The 12,831-nt window shown below is 41.6% G+C and overlaps 1 protein-coding gene across 1 annotated transcript in view; it reads left to right on the top strand.

The window, feature by feature from the left end:
• The window catches only part of LOC105065449 (contactin-associated protein-like 3), a 148,689-nt gene that overhangs the window by 56,974 nt on the left and 78,884 nt on the right, over positions 1 to 12,831 (top strand). Inside the window, exon 4 of the mRNA XM_074355565.1 lies at positions 2,206 to 2,353. Within this exon, the coding sequence (XP_074211666.1) occupies positions 2,206 to 2,353 (148 nt within the window). The remainder of the gene's footprint in view (positions 1 to 2,205; positions 2,354 to 12,831) is intronic.

Raw genomic sequence — 12,831 nt, 5'->3', positions numbered from 1 at the left:
GAGATGTTCTATATTTTATACATAGGTTGCTGTATTGTTTGGGGATGTTTTGGACAAAATAAAGACTTCCCTGTTAAGGCTAAAATTAAAAAAAAAAAAAAAAAGTCTTACTACCGTGTCTGGGACAGCACTCTCGTTACATTTGCCTTCTCTGTATTCTTAGTTTGGTCTGTTTATACCAAGGAAGTCTCCCTGGTGGTCGTGGTTCATAAACCTGGTTACTAATTTGGCTTGGTTTGGCCTGGCTGGTAAACCTGGCCCGTGTTTCACAAGGCTGAATAACCAGGCAGGTATCATTCTTGCTGAATTAAGGAGTCTTGCTGTGGGGCTGCATTATTGTTTCTGGCTGTTTGTATTAATGGCATGGCAGGTGGGTGTGAGGCTAGTGCAGATGAGCCTAAGAAGGTGTCCACCCCGTTTGTTCCCTAATTGTATTACTATTCAATGGAGGCCTATTATGTAAGCATCTTTGACTTCCAGATAATAAAACTTTGCGAGATCAGAGAGTGAGAACTTGAAGGCGACCCACCCCCAAATAACGCTACGTTTTACGTTTTCACTGTGCGTTCCAAAAAAATGGATGGAATTTAGGTAGTCTTCACATTTGACAGGAGCTTTCAAAAGAGACATACATACTTGAGAGCCCTTACTGTTAGTTTTCAGAGCATAAACTGGTCAGGTCCTTGGATGGGGCAGCATTTTCTGTTTAGAGCCGTGTTATAGTGAGGAACACCTTAGGTTGTTCTGGCTTTGCTATTGCATCGAGCAGCTGGGAAAACTGGTGGAGAAGCTGATGAGGAATCAGTGGACCCAGTTTTAAAAGGGATGTGGAGTTTCAAGCATGGGTGCTTGGCCTTGTGGCTCTAAAATGCCCAGGGCAGAAAGAGCTAGTGGAAGCGCTGGTCCGTAGGAGTCTGCAGCCAGTTCCAGGGCTCTGGTGGAGAGAGAGAGAGAGAAGCCCTGCATTTGGATGGACTTTGGAGGTGGAGACACAAGGAAGTGTTTGCAGATGAGTTGTGATGATCTTTCAACCCTTCCTAAAACTTCTTGGAATTGATGTACATTTGTCAGCATTTACTAAGGTTGGCAAGACAGTGGAGGTGAGGGGGAGCGGATTCGCTAATAGTGGGCAGCCATTCATTTCATCTGAAACCCATCCGTCGTTTTTTCATGAAAAGTTCAGAGCACTTCCGTAAACACTGTTGAAGAGAGGTTTGCCAGGATGGATGGAGAGGGGCACAGGAATGCATTCTCTGTGTGTTGGCATTTGTGCTGACTTTTGTTAGTCTTTCTCATGTTTAGGTAAGTCTTACCTTTTTAAAAATGATTAAGTTTATGTAAGTCCTACCTTTTAAAAAACGATTGAGTCATTAGTAACATATCTGTAATCGATGTGTTTCTGTACTGCACCGTCACCCACTTTTTGATTTCCCTACTTGGTGATATTTATATTAAAAAGAACACCGTGAGACAGAAGCCACCCTATGAACAAGTGCCTTTGCTCTCATGCTGCCCTTTCTAACGTGAAGCCAGATGCCTGCAGCTAAGAGCACTCCTCTTGTCTCGTGGCCAGTGGTGTTGGTGTGTTTCCCCTAGGCACCCCCTGAATGCTGGAATGAACACTGGACACAATGAGCACTGGAAATGAAGTCCAAAGCCACAGGACCTAGTTCTAGCCACTCTGCATAATAGCTCTCCTACCTCCACGGAACCTCTTTGCTTTCTTAGGCTTGAGTTTTGCATTTGCAAGTTGAGGGTTTTGAACTACAACGCTGTCCAGGCCCCTCCCAGCTCTCAGATCCTAGGGTCTAGGGTTCTTAGTGCGCATCCTGCAAGTCACCATCGGGCTTGTTTGCCCTGGAGGTGCGGTTGCTTGTGAGTGTCTTGACTGCTTGGAGATTAGGAAATGATTGCGGGATGAGCGACTTTCTAAAAGCAAGCCTTCAAAAGTAGCAGGTTTATAGCCGGTTTCATGGTGCCATTGAAATTTAAACTACTCTGCAAATAAGGAAAATTTAGATGATGGGGACTAATTCAGGCACTGAAGAGAGGTTGTCACATGCCTCTTAAATGTTAGTTTCTTTGACGCAGGCAGTCATTTGCATATTAACAAAGTGAAGCATCAGTGGCTCGTCAGCATGGGAGGTGACACCTTGACACTGATATTCTGCAGACTCATTGATCCCTTTCTCCGTTTTCCCCCAGGGTTTTCCAGGAAACACAAACGCAGACAGTGTGGTGCATTACAGACTCGAGCCTCCTTTTGAAGCCAGGTTCCTGCGCTTCCTCCCCTTGACGTGGAACCCCAGGGGCAGGATCGGGATGCGGGTCGAAGTGTACGGCTGTGCCTACAGTAAGTGGCGCTTGTTCTCCGGCCGACATCAGTCACGGAGCGACGCGTTGTAAACACCGCGTTGAAGACTGAACTTGACTCTTTCCAGCCTTTTAAATATTTATGGAAAGCCTTGATTATGTTGTGGTTACTTTAATTACTATTTTATAGTGGAATTCAGAAGTAGACCTGGACTGAGCCTTAGAATCTTAGATTCCTGTAGATTTGCTAATGTACCCGTCTTATAGTGGGTACTTCGTAAAATTAACAAGGTTCAAATCAACAACCATAATTGATTCTGATTGATGGTGCTGCCTTCTGACACTGAGATGACCGTCGTGTGTGAGGACACAGGTGGTTGCCGGTGTCCCCTTGTCTCCGGTACCCAGTGATGACTCACTTCTTCCTCTCCTTTTCTCTACTCTCACTGCTGGGAAACCTTCTTTTGCATGTCATTTATGTATTAACGTCTTCCCTCTTTCCTCCACTAATGGTAACAGTAACAAAACTGGCAGCCAACATGAGCGTAAACCCAAGCAGAAAAGCATTCATTGAAATATATGGGAAATCAGCGCTACAGCTGCCATTTGGAAGATCCAAAATATACTGGCATTTCGTAAATTAACACAAAATGAAAACATAAATTTAAAAAGTAATCTTCCAGAAAGCTGGAGAATAACCCGAAGAGTAAGTTGGATGGGAGCATCCTGGAGTTTTTCTCACACCTCATCTGGCCCTGATCACGGCACTGGCTTTGCAGAAGAGTTAACAGTAAGATTTAACATACGCAAGATGTTTAATGTTTCAGATCCTGCCTCCTGAGATGTCTCTCATTCAACTCCCACACCAACCAAATGGATTCAGCATAGCAGTAACCTCACTACTTCAGAGAAGGAAGAAACTGCACCTTAGAGAAATTAAGATGTTTGCTGGAGCTGTTACATATTGGATCTAGGATTTAAAAACTGTCTGTCTTTTTCCCTTAATTTTGTTCTCATAAATATCATGCTATCCAGGCATTCGTTTCTTTATTCCCTCGCTTGTCGTGTAAGAATTTATCAGACACTTGATGTCTGCAGAGAACTGTACTGGATGTGGGGGACACTTCTAAAATTATTTATTTTCTTTGTTGGGATTTTATGAGAAGTCGTGAAGTTGTACAAAACAGTTGTAAAATATTGTAGCAGGAATATGGGGCATGGGGGATAGAGCGGTCAGTCCGTGGTGTTAGAAAAGGAACCTTTCTGGCAGTCAGTTTTCAAAGTAAAGGGGCTGGGTAGTGAGACAAGAGGTAGGAGGGGTGTTTATAGGAGGAAACAGCACATGTAAATTGTGGGAGCAGGAATTTAGGGTTCTGATGGTGCAGGGATGAGGGAGGGCAGGGGCACTGTGGGGTGCAATGAGTTGTTGAATAGCAATAATACCATTTCCACTTCGGTAACCCCACAGATAGCGGGTGGTTCTGGAGGTGAGGCTCACCCAGGCAGCCCGTCCCACAGTCAAGGGTCACCTTCAGCCTCAGTTTCATTCCTCTTCCTAATGACATGTTCCACTTCCTCTCCGCCTCCTAACCCTGCCTCTGCTCTCTGTTGGTTATAGTTCCAAGGAACATTTACCATCCGTGGTGTTGCATGGCCATCAACTGGTTTCCCCTCTTTCCCTTGGCCATTTCCTTCCATCCTTTTGTTTCTGGGGTCCCTAAGTGTGCTCACGGCTGCAACGGCTAGGACGTCTGTCATTTAGAGTTTCTCTTTGATCCCCTGAAATTAGCTTCCCCTTCTCCCATTACTCTGGAAACAACGTCAGGTTTACTGACTTCAAAGCGGAACGTGCTCTTTGATGGGGATTTGCCGTGAGCTTGAAGTTCCTCGTGAGGAGATGTTACTCTGGTTTCCTGGGTTAGAGGTCGGTACTAGGAGGATCAAAGCCGCTTGCCTGATCCCCGGAAGGGCCAGGGGGCCGTGCAGCCGTCATGGAATCTGAGTGTGTCCTCGATTCAGCAAACCTGAACTCTGGAGGCACAAGGGGCTCTTAGCATAAGAATGCAAACAGAAAATAATCACCACTGTTTTTAAAATACAAAATGCATTCCTTAATAGCAGTGGCTGTGTTTTCTTCATTTTTATTAGTAATCTTTATTCAAGAATAGCACCTTGCATTTTTATTTTTGACAGTAATTTAATACGATATGGTTTAGAGCCTAAAGTGATCATTATTATCTTTTTTTTGATTTGTATTTCCACTGCTCTGTTGATCGTGAGACAATGTCCACGTTGCTCATCTTGGCATGTCACAGTCTCATATGCAACTCTTCCTTTCAGCTTCATATTTTTACCTTCCATTTACAATGATCTTTATTATTCCTGTCAACATGGTACACTTTCATGGCTCCCTGGCTTGGCATGTACATTTTCTCTCCCTGAAAAGCCCTTCCTCCATTTCTAGAGTAGAAGTGAGCACTTGGGGTCTTCTTAGAGTCCCGGCTGTCCTGCACACCAAGGTCAGGGGTCCGCCCTGAGACCCCTCCCTTTCTCTGGCCTCGCCTCGCTCTACCAGTCCCATCCATCCAGTGTCAGCATCCCCTACTGATGTGGTCTAGGCTCCGTATTCCACTCTAAAAAGGTCTCTCTTTGAGTTTTCATCCACTTTCTTAAGTTTGCAACATTTACATACTGCCTGATCGATTCCAAATTGACATCCCGACACAGGTCCCTAAAGTCCCAGACATCAGGACGGTTGTCCCCAGATCCACCCTCATTTCTTTGATGAGGTTGTTATTCGTCTTTTAGGTCCCTTCTGTCTCTTCTTTTGTGCCACCTACTCTGACTGCCCACGTTCATGCTCAGTGTCATTCTCTAGTGTTCCCATGCCGTACTGTGTTGTATTGGCCCCCTTGTAGTAATTTTATGTTTATCGTTGTGTTTATTGTTTGAATAAGAGAAGGAAAGAAGGAGAGTGAAAAAGAAGGGACAGAGTGTGAATTATTAGGAACGTGGAATAGAGAGGCTCAGGATGGTGAGCCCCATGGGGTCTACCAGTCATCCATGTGGCCCGCCAGTCCTGTGTCAAATCAGGCATTGAAAATAAAATGGGTTAGGAAGGAAGAAAAGAAGGGAATAGAACATGGAACTGTCTATTTTACTATCTTGTATTTATTAAAAAATACATTGACTTGCAGTGGAAAAAATGTAGGTTTTATGTAACAATCTTAACATGTGTCAATATTTATTGATTTATAAATCTGTTGTTAACACTCTATAAACACAAAGAGTGTGTATTTTGAAACTTTGAAGGAGAATATTGAGAGAAGAGTCTGCATATGGAACTTCCTTCTGTTCAGTACCGGTTCTACTCTAAGTAGATCTCAGTTTAGAAAATGCAGTAGTAAAAATAGAAGAAGGGAGGACAAAAATGGACGTACACGTTGATGAAGAAAAATCCTGAAAGTTGATAATGATCTTTAGTCAATATGAGAGAACGCTGATCCGTGTTATCCATTCCAGTTATTGATAAAGCAGAAAATAGTCAAACTAGATTAGAAAAAGTGTTAGTTTAATTCAATACATGTCTCCACAACTTTGACCCCCAGCAAGGCACCCTGCTAAGTAACATGCACAAGACACAATGCCCCCTGTGTGCTAAGGAGCCAGTGCAGGTGAGGGGAAATGTGTATTCTTTGCAAACCAACTAAATCTGAGCATGGGTTTCTTCTGATTTATGTCCAAGTATAAATAGAAGACACATCTTGACCTAAGGGTAAAAATGATAAACGTCTCTAAACTTTAATACTGTAGCCTTATGCTCTTTACCTGATACTAAGTTAAAAAAATACTAAAATACTAAAAAAAATACCAAAAATACTAAAGTTAAAATAATATTAATCCTACAATCATATGAACCAGAACAGCCTCTCATATTTCTGTAAAGACATTTGTTTAATGCTGTTTTAATGTAATTTAATTTCTATTCAAGTTATTATGCAATTCATTCCTGATTCATTTTTAATCACCTCCCAAATTATCACATCTAAAGGAGTACCGCTCAGGCTTTTGCTGAAAGAAAATGCTGAAAGACACATCAATACACAGCTGATAAAGTGCAGCAGAACAAGCAAATTCAGGTTATGTTATAATAACTAAATTAACTTGAAGGAATAATAACTTCCATGCATTTAAAACGTTATAGTTTGTTACCAGAATTTTAAACCTGACATGACCTGTGATGTTGGGAAAACCGTAGAATTGGACAAAAGGACCAGTTATTAAGAAAACAGAATCGATCTCTTATTAGTAACATTGCTTGCTCACAGGTACCTAGAGCTTAATGAGTCTCGGATTGCTTTCTAAACTTACTGTTCTTCTGGTTTTCCTTGCCTTGGTTAATTCACCAGAAACATGGGAGTCACCGTTGACACATCTCTATCCCTACACATCTGGAGAATATCATATTCTGAACATGCACTCTCCAAATGGCACCCTCAGTCATCTCAAATCGCTCAAACCTCTTGCTCTCTCATCTCACCCACAAAATGCAAACCTAGACTTGCCAACAAACTGTCTTCTTTGCACAAGCGATTTACCTGGCTTGAAATGCTTCTTCCCAAGTTTTTCACCTCTCTGTCCACATGCCCTCATGCAGGTCTCCGCTTTAAAGTCTCCTCCTTGGAGCTGTATTTCCTGACTGCTGGTCTAAATTTGGTCCCTCCAAATTCCTCTAAACTTGTTAAGCGGCTGGCTGGTCAGCCTGTCAGCGCTTTTCCCCAGCCAGCATGGCACTCTCAGGCTGGCTGCCATGTGGCCCTTCCCACGTTGCTTGTCGCTAGGTAGCTCTTGTTACCATTGCTCCCTGGGGAGGAATCTTCCGTGTGCTCAGCTCCCCAGCCCTGATAGAAGTTCAGTGCCAAGGGGCTGGGGGTCGAGCCGTCTCTGGCTAAAAGAGCACAGATTCCCACTGTTCTTACTGAGATTCAGTAGATTTTCCTGACTGCATGCTTCTACTTTGATTGTGTGTCTGTAGTCAGTTTCCAGTGTCCTTCAGTTGTTATCTTTGACACTTTTTTCCCAGTTTTATCATTGCTTTTGGGAGATAGGATTTGCCAGGTTCCTCACCTAGCCATTTTAGAAATCTACCTCTTTGGTTATTTTAAAAAGATGTTTAAATTATGCACAATCATTTCCATGAAAATTCTGGCGTTCTTCGTTCTTTTGTATTGATCCACATTTCCATGTATCATTTTCCTTCTGCCTCAAAGACTTCCTTGAATATCACTTGTAGTATGGACGTGCTGGGTGAGAAATTCTTTCAGCTTTTGTATGTCTGAAAAAAGTCATTTTTACACCTTCATTTTTGTAAGTTACTTTCACTCAGTGTAGAATTCCAGGGTGATTTTTTTTTTTTCATTGAACACTTTCAAGATATTGCTCTGCTGTTTGTTCTCTTGGATTCTTTCCGGTGAGAAGTCTGCAGTCATCTGTATATCTGTGTTTCTATGAATATGATATGTCCTCTTTTTCTCTAGCTGCTTTTAAAGTTTTAAGCAATTTGTTTCTGATATGTTTTGGTTTTGTTTTATTTCATGTCTTGTGTTTGGAGTTCATTGGGCTATTTGAATTGGTGAGTGTATAGTTTTCATCAGATTTGGAAAGTTTTAGCCATTGTTTCTTCAAATATTTTTTCTAACCAGGTTGCTTGGTTTCATTTTGTCACCCACCTCACTGATGATCTATTTATTGTCTTAAATTACTACTTGTTTCTTCTTTATTTTATTTGAGAATGTTTCTTTTGCTGTCTTCAAGTTCCCTAATCTCTTCCTCTGCAGTGTTTAACCTGCCAGTAAGCCCATTCAGTGTATTTTTTTTTATCTCAGATATAGAAATTTTCACTTTTTTTTTGTATCTTTTGTGTATTTACAGGACTTTTTTTGAACATATGGATGATTGTTACAACAACTATCTTACTGTCTTCCTTTGCTAATTATAATGTTTGTGTCAATTCTGTGTAAGTTTCAGTTGATTTTTTCCCCCAATATAGATCACATTTTTTTGTGTGCCTGGAAATTCTTTTTTTTTTTTTTAACATTTTTTTATTGATTTATAATCATTTTACAAGGTTGTGTCAAATTCCAGTGTAGAGCACAATTTTCCAGTTATACATGAACATACATATATTCATTGTCACATTTTTTTTCTCTGTGAGCTACCATAAGATCTTGTATATATTTCCCTGTGCTTAATTTTTTTTTAACATTTTTTCTTGATTTATAATCATTTTACAATGTTGTGGAAATTCTTGATTAGATGCCAGACATTTTGATTTTTACCTTGTTGGCTATTTTTGAAGTCTTATATGCTTGAGCTTTGTTCAAGGACACATCGAATTAAGGGATCTGTTCCTTTTAGGTCTTGCTTTTAAAATTCGTTAGCCCATTCCAGAGTAGTGTTCACCCTAGGGCTCGGTGCTGGAGTAAGGCCCTCTGAGTGCTCTGCCAAGGACAGTGAACTGTGGGGCTTCCAGTCCGGATGGTTGGAATGGGCAGTGTTCCCAGCCTCGTGTGCATGTTAGCAGTAATTCCCAGCTGATTCTCTCAGGTGGTTCTTTTCCCAGTCTTGATGAGCCTCCTTACTTGCACGCACTGATCAGGACTTTGCTGAATGCTCACAAGGGGTGTGTTGCAGATCACCAGTGTTCCTTCTGCTCATCTTTCCCCTCCCCATACTCTGCTGATGGCCCCCAGGTGCTTGGTTCTTACCAGACTCTGGACTCTGTCTCCTCCACTCAGGGTGTCTGCTGGGCTTTGCTTCAAGCCCTCCTTCCTGTTCTGTGACCTGGTGACTCTCCCGAGGCAGGGGTGTTTGTCTCTCTGCTCCTGGGCATCACTCTCCCTTTTAGCTTGATGCCAAATATCTTGAAAATAATTGTTTAATGTTATTTCCTTTTTATTTGGTTGCTTAGGTGAGACAGTGAATCTGGCCTCTGTTACTCCATCATGATCAGAAGAGGAAGTTGTAAATGCAATTTTGTCGGGTGTTTTTTTTTTATCAGGGGAGGTAATTAGGTTTATTTATTTACTGGAGGTGCTGGGGATTGAACCCAGGACCTTGTGCATGCTAGGCACACGCTCTGCCACTGAGCCACGCCCTCCCCTTTGGTAAATCCAGTTTCAACTGTTGTAGCCCCCCTTTTCTGTGCCCGGTGCTCTACCAGTAAGGATGCAGCCAGTGCCCCCTGAGAACTCACCATGTGCCAGGCACTGCTGGTGAGATGGATTTCCTTCCCAATTGGCAAGTATGTGTGGTATTTCTTTTAATAATGTTGTTAGTGACGCAATTATCAAAGTATAACCTCAGCTCTTAAAACCAATGATTATAAATTAAAGTCACATAAAAGTGGAGGAAAAAAACCAGTTCCTACTTTCACCTAAGCATCATATTTCCTCCTGCTCTTCTGGAATGTGGGCTCTTTGCTCTTCCCATAGGGGAAGCTATTGCTTTCCGTCTCAGTGCATAGTCAGTGCCCTCTGTGTCACGTACCCCAGTTACTTAAATGGCTGAATTACATAGAAGGCCATTTTTCAGGAGGGTTTCTTGTAGAAGTTAAGTATGATGCTAAGTGGTAATTTAGTGCATGATTTTGATATTTTCATTCAAATAAATATAGTGGATTAACTGTATTAATATAGACATATAAAATTTTATTTGCTCTTATCGTAGTCTAATAGCAAAACTCTTAACGCTAGTGGACTGATGGGGTCAAGGTCACCCTAGCACTCATTACCAGTGAGCTCTGAGTCTTGAAGGTGGCTTCTCCAGGTCACACCATGACCAACGGAATGAAGGTCAAGGGAGCCTCTGCTGAGTGGAGAGTGAACTCAAGGGGGACCGTCTGGGGCTCTCCCCCATCCACACCTGGAGAGCTCACTGCTGCCGACTCCCTGAGCCAAGTACTCTCTATCCCCAAATTGGATTTTTTTTTAAATTACATTTTTAATCTATTGCTTTTACAAATCATGTTTGAGTATTTAGTGCTAATTTTTTAAAAAAAATTTATATTCACTGAATTGCCAATTTGTTTTCAGATACTCAGGTTGATTGATGACCATCTCTAAGTAACTGACATTTTATAAAATGGATTCTCTTTATGGGGCCTATAATTGAGTTTCTAATCTAAATATTCCTGTTCTAAATCATCTTTTGTGACAATGTGCACTTACTGGATGGGCTTAACTGGGGGGCTTCAGCGACAGTGCAGCCCATTTTTTGAACCACGGTTGGCTACTTTTGGATGCCTATTTTTAAGTTTTATGTGAAAGGGACTGTGATGGTGTAATGCCTGGATTCCCTGGGTTCTTTGCATTCTTTCTTTCGAAACATTTTTTCATCAGAGAAGAGCTTTTCTTTCTCCTACTTCCATCCTGAACTGTGCGCTGTTTCCTTGTCACCTAGCAACCCAGGAAGACACTGGGCGAGTACAGGTGAAACGGGCTTTTTGATGGTAGCAGAAGAGAGGGAAGCACTGTCAGCTGTGGGAGGGCTGGGCCACGTCTGTCCTGTTCTGCTTTATCCCAGCATCTGGCAGCGTTTGTGATACTTCGTAGATTCTACGTTGATACCCACTGAAAATGGAGTTTTACTTGTGGGATGGATGGAAATTAGGTTGGCAGTAGGGGAGAGGGTAGAAGGAGGAAAAAATGGCCATTTAAACAAATATTTTATTTTATTTATTTATTTTTGTTTGTTTTGGTTTTGGGGGGAGGTAAGTAGGCTTATTTATTTACTTATTTATTTTAATGGAAGCACTGGGAATTGAACTCAGGACCTTGCTCCTGCTAAGCGTGCCCTCTACCACTGAGCTATACCCTCCCCCTCCCCAAAATGGCCTTTTAATGCCAAAACTATGTTGTGCCAGAGCAAAATCCTTGCCAAAGCGGCATCTGAAGCTATAGAAAAACCAGTCTTTGATATTATACACAGAATATATATAACCAGGAGCTGAAATATTGACCTATTCTTTGCCTTATAAAATGCATGTTCAAGAGAAGCCACCACGTATACTGAATTATGCAATAAGGAAGGGCGACAGAAGTAATGAAATGTGGGGTTTCCTCTATAAAGTAGGGGTTTTGATTCTTAAATCAAAGGATCGAAACATGTCTGGCGGCGAGCTCGTTCTTACCGCTCAGTGATCAGGAACCAGGCAGAGGCTCCATCGCGGGGTGGTTCTCAGCGTGGGGGACGGCAGGCTGCTTCTGCGAAGGACCAGCCAGCAAATATGTTGGGCTTTGCACGCAGCTGTGCTCTCGCCACCTCCTCTTGGTTTTCAAGCTTGGGTTTTTGTTTTTTTTTTTTTTTTAACAAACCTTTGAAAATTATCTCATGGGACTGTGGAGTGATGTGGATGATTTCAGATAAAGGGGAGGAGCTGCCTAACAGTCCAGGCTTCTCAAAGCAATTTCTGGACTTCTGTCTTTTTTAAGCTCTTAAACTGAGCTTAAGTTTGTCATCACTTGAGATTTTAGTTAAATTCTCAGGACTCTTACAAGAGACATTATATTTAGGTGGTTGTGCTTTACTCAGTTGGCTGTGTATTTATATTATAACTTAGTCACTTTAGGCTTAAATAATCTGTCAAAATACATGTTGAATCTGCCTCGTAAGATACAATTTGATGACTAACATGTGGTTAATTGTTCTCAGTACAAGTGTTACTGATCGCCTTACACAGAAAGTCAAAACATTAGAACAAAAGAGTTTTAAGGCCCTTCTTTTGTGTTTCTGTCACTTAATAAATATTTCACTGCTCTGTTTTGCCTGAGGGGGATGTTCCAGGAAATACAATGTTGGTGCTGTAGGGCAGTGGCTCTCAAAATACGCAGATACTAACTACTGTGTATAAAATAGATAAACAACTAGTTTATAATGTGTAGCACAGAGAACTCTATTCAATAACTTGTCGCAACCTATAATGAAAAAGAATATGAAGGGGAATATATGTGTGTATATGTATGACTGGAACATTATGCTGCACACCAGACATTGACACATTGTAACTGACCATACTTCAATTTAAAAATAATAATAAATACCTTAAAAAATACGATCGCAGACCAGCAGCATCAGCATCCCTAGGGCACTTGTTAGAAATGCAGATTCTCAGGTCCCACCCCTAAACCTGGTTAGTGGGAAAGTCTCACATGGAGCCCAGCAATCTGTGCTCAACGAACATGCCAGAATTCAGATTCCTAGAAAATCAGCATTACTGTTACAAAGCAATGGTGGCCAACAAGGAAGAGGAGGACAAAGATAATTCGATCAAAATCATCCTGGCAAAATCATTTATGGGAAAAAAAAAATGGTTCGCTGACTGCAAAAATAAGTCTTAATTATTATCATTGCCTTTCAGTGACAGACATAAACAGCCCTGCAGAAAATGGGAAAGCACTTAGATTCTTCATTATCAAGTTTTCGTCAGTTAATTGTCATCTAATATCCTAAAGAACATCA

Source organism: Camelus bactrianus, chromosome 31 (assembly GCF_048773025.1).
Source record: "Camelus bactrianus isolate YW-2024 breed Bactrian camel chromosome 31, ASM4877302v1, whole genome shotgun sequence".
NCBI lineage: Eukaryota > Metazoa > Chordata > Mammalia > Artiodactyla > Camelidae > Camelus > Camelus bactrianus.
This window is presented reverse-complemented; position numbering and strand designations above follow the sequence as displayed.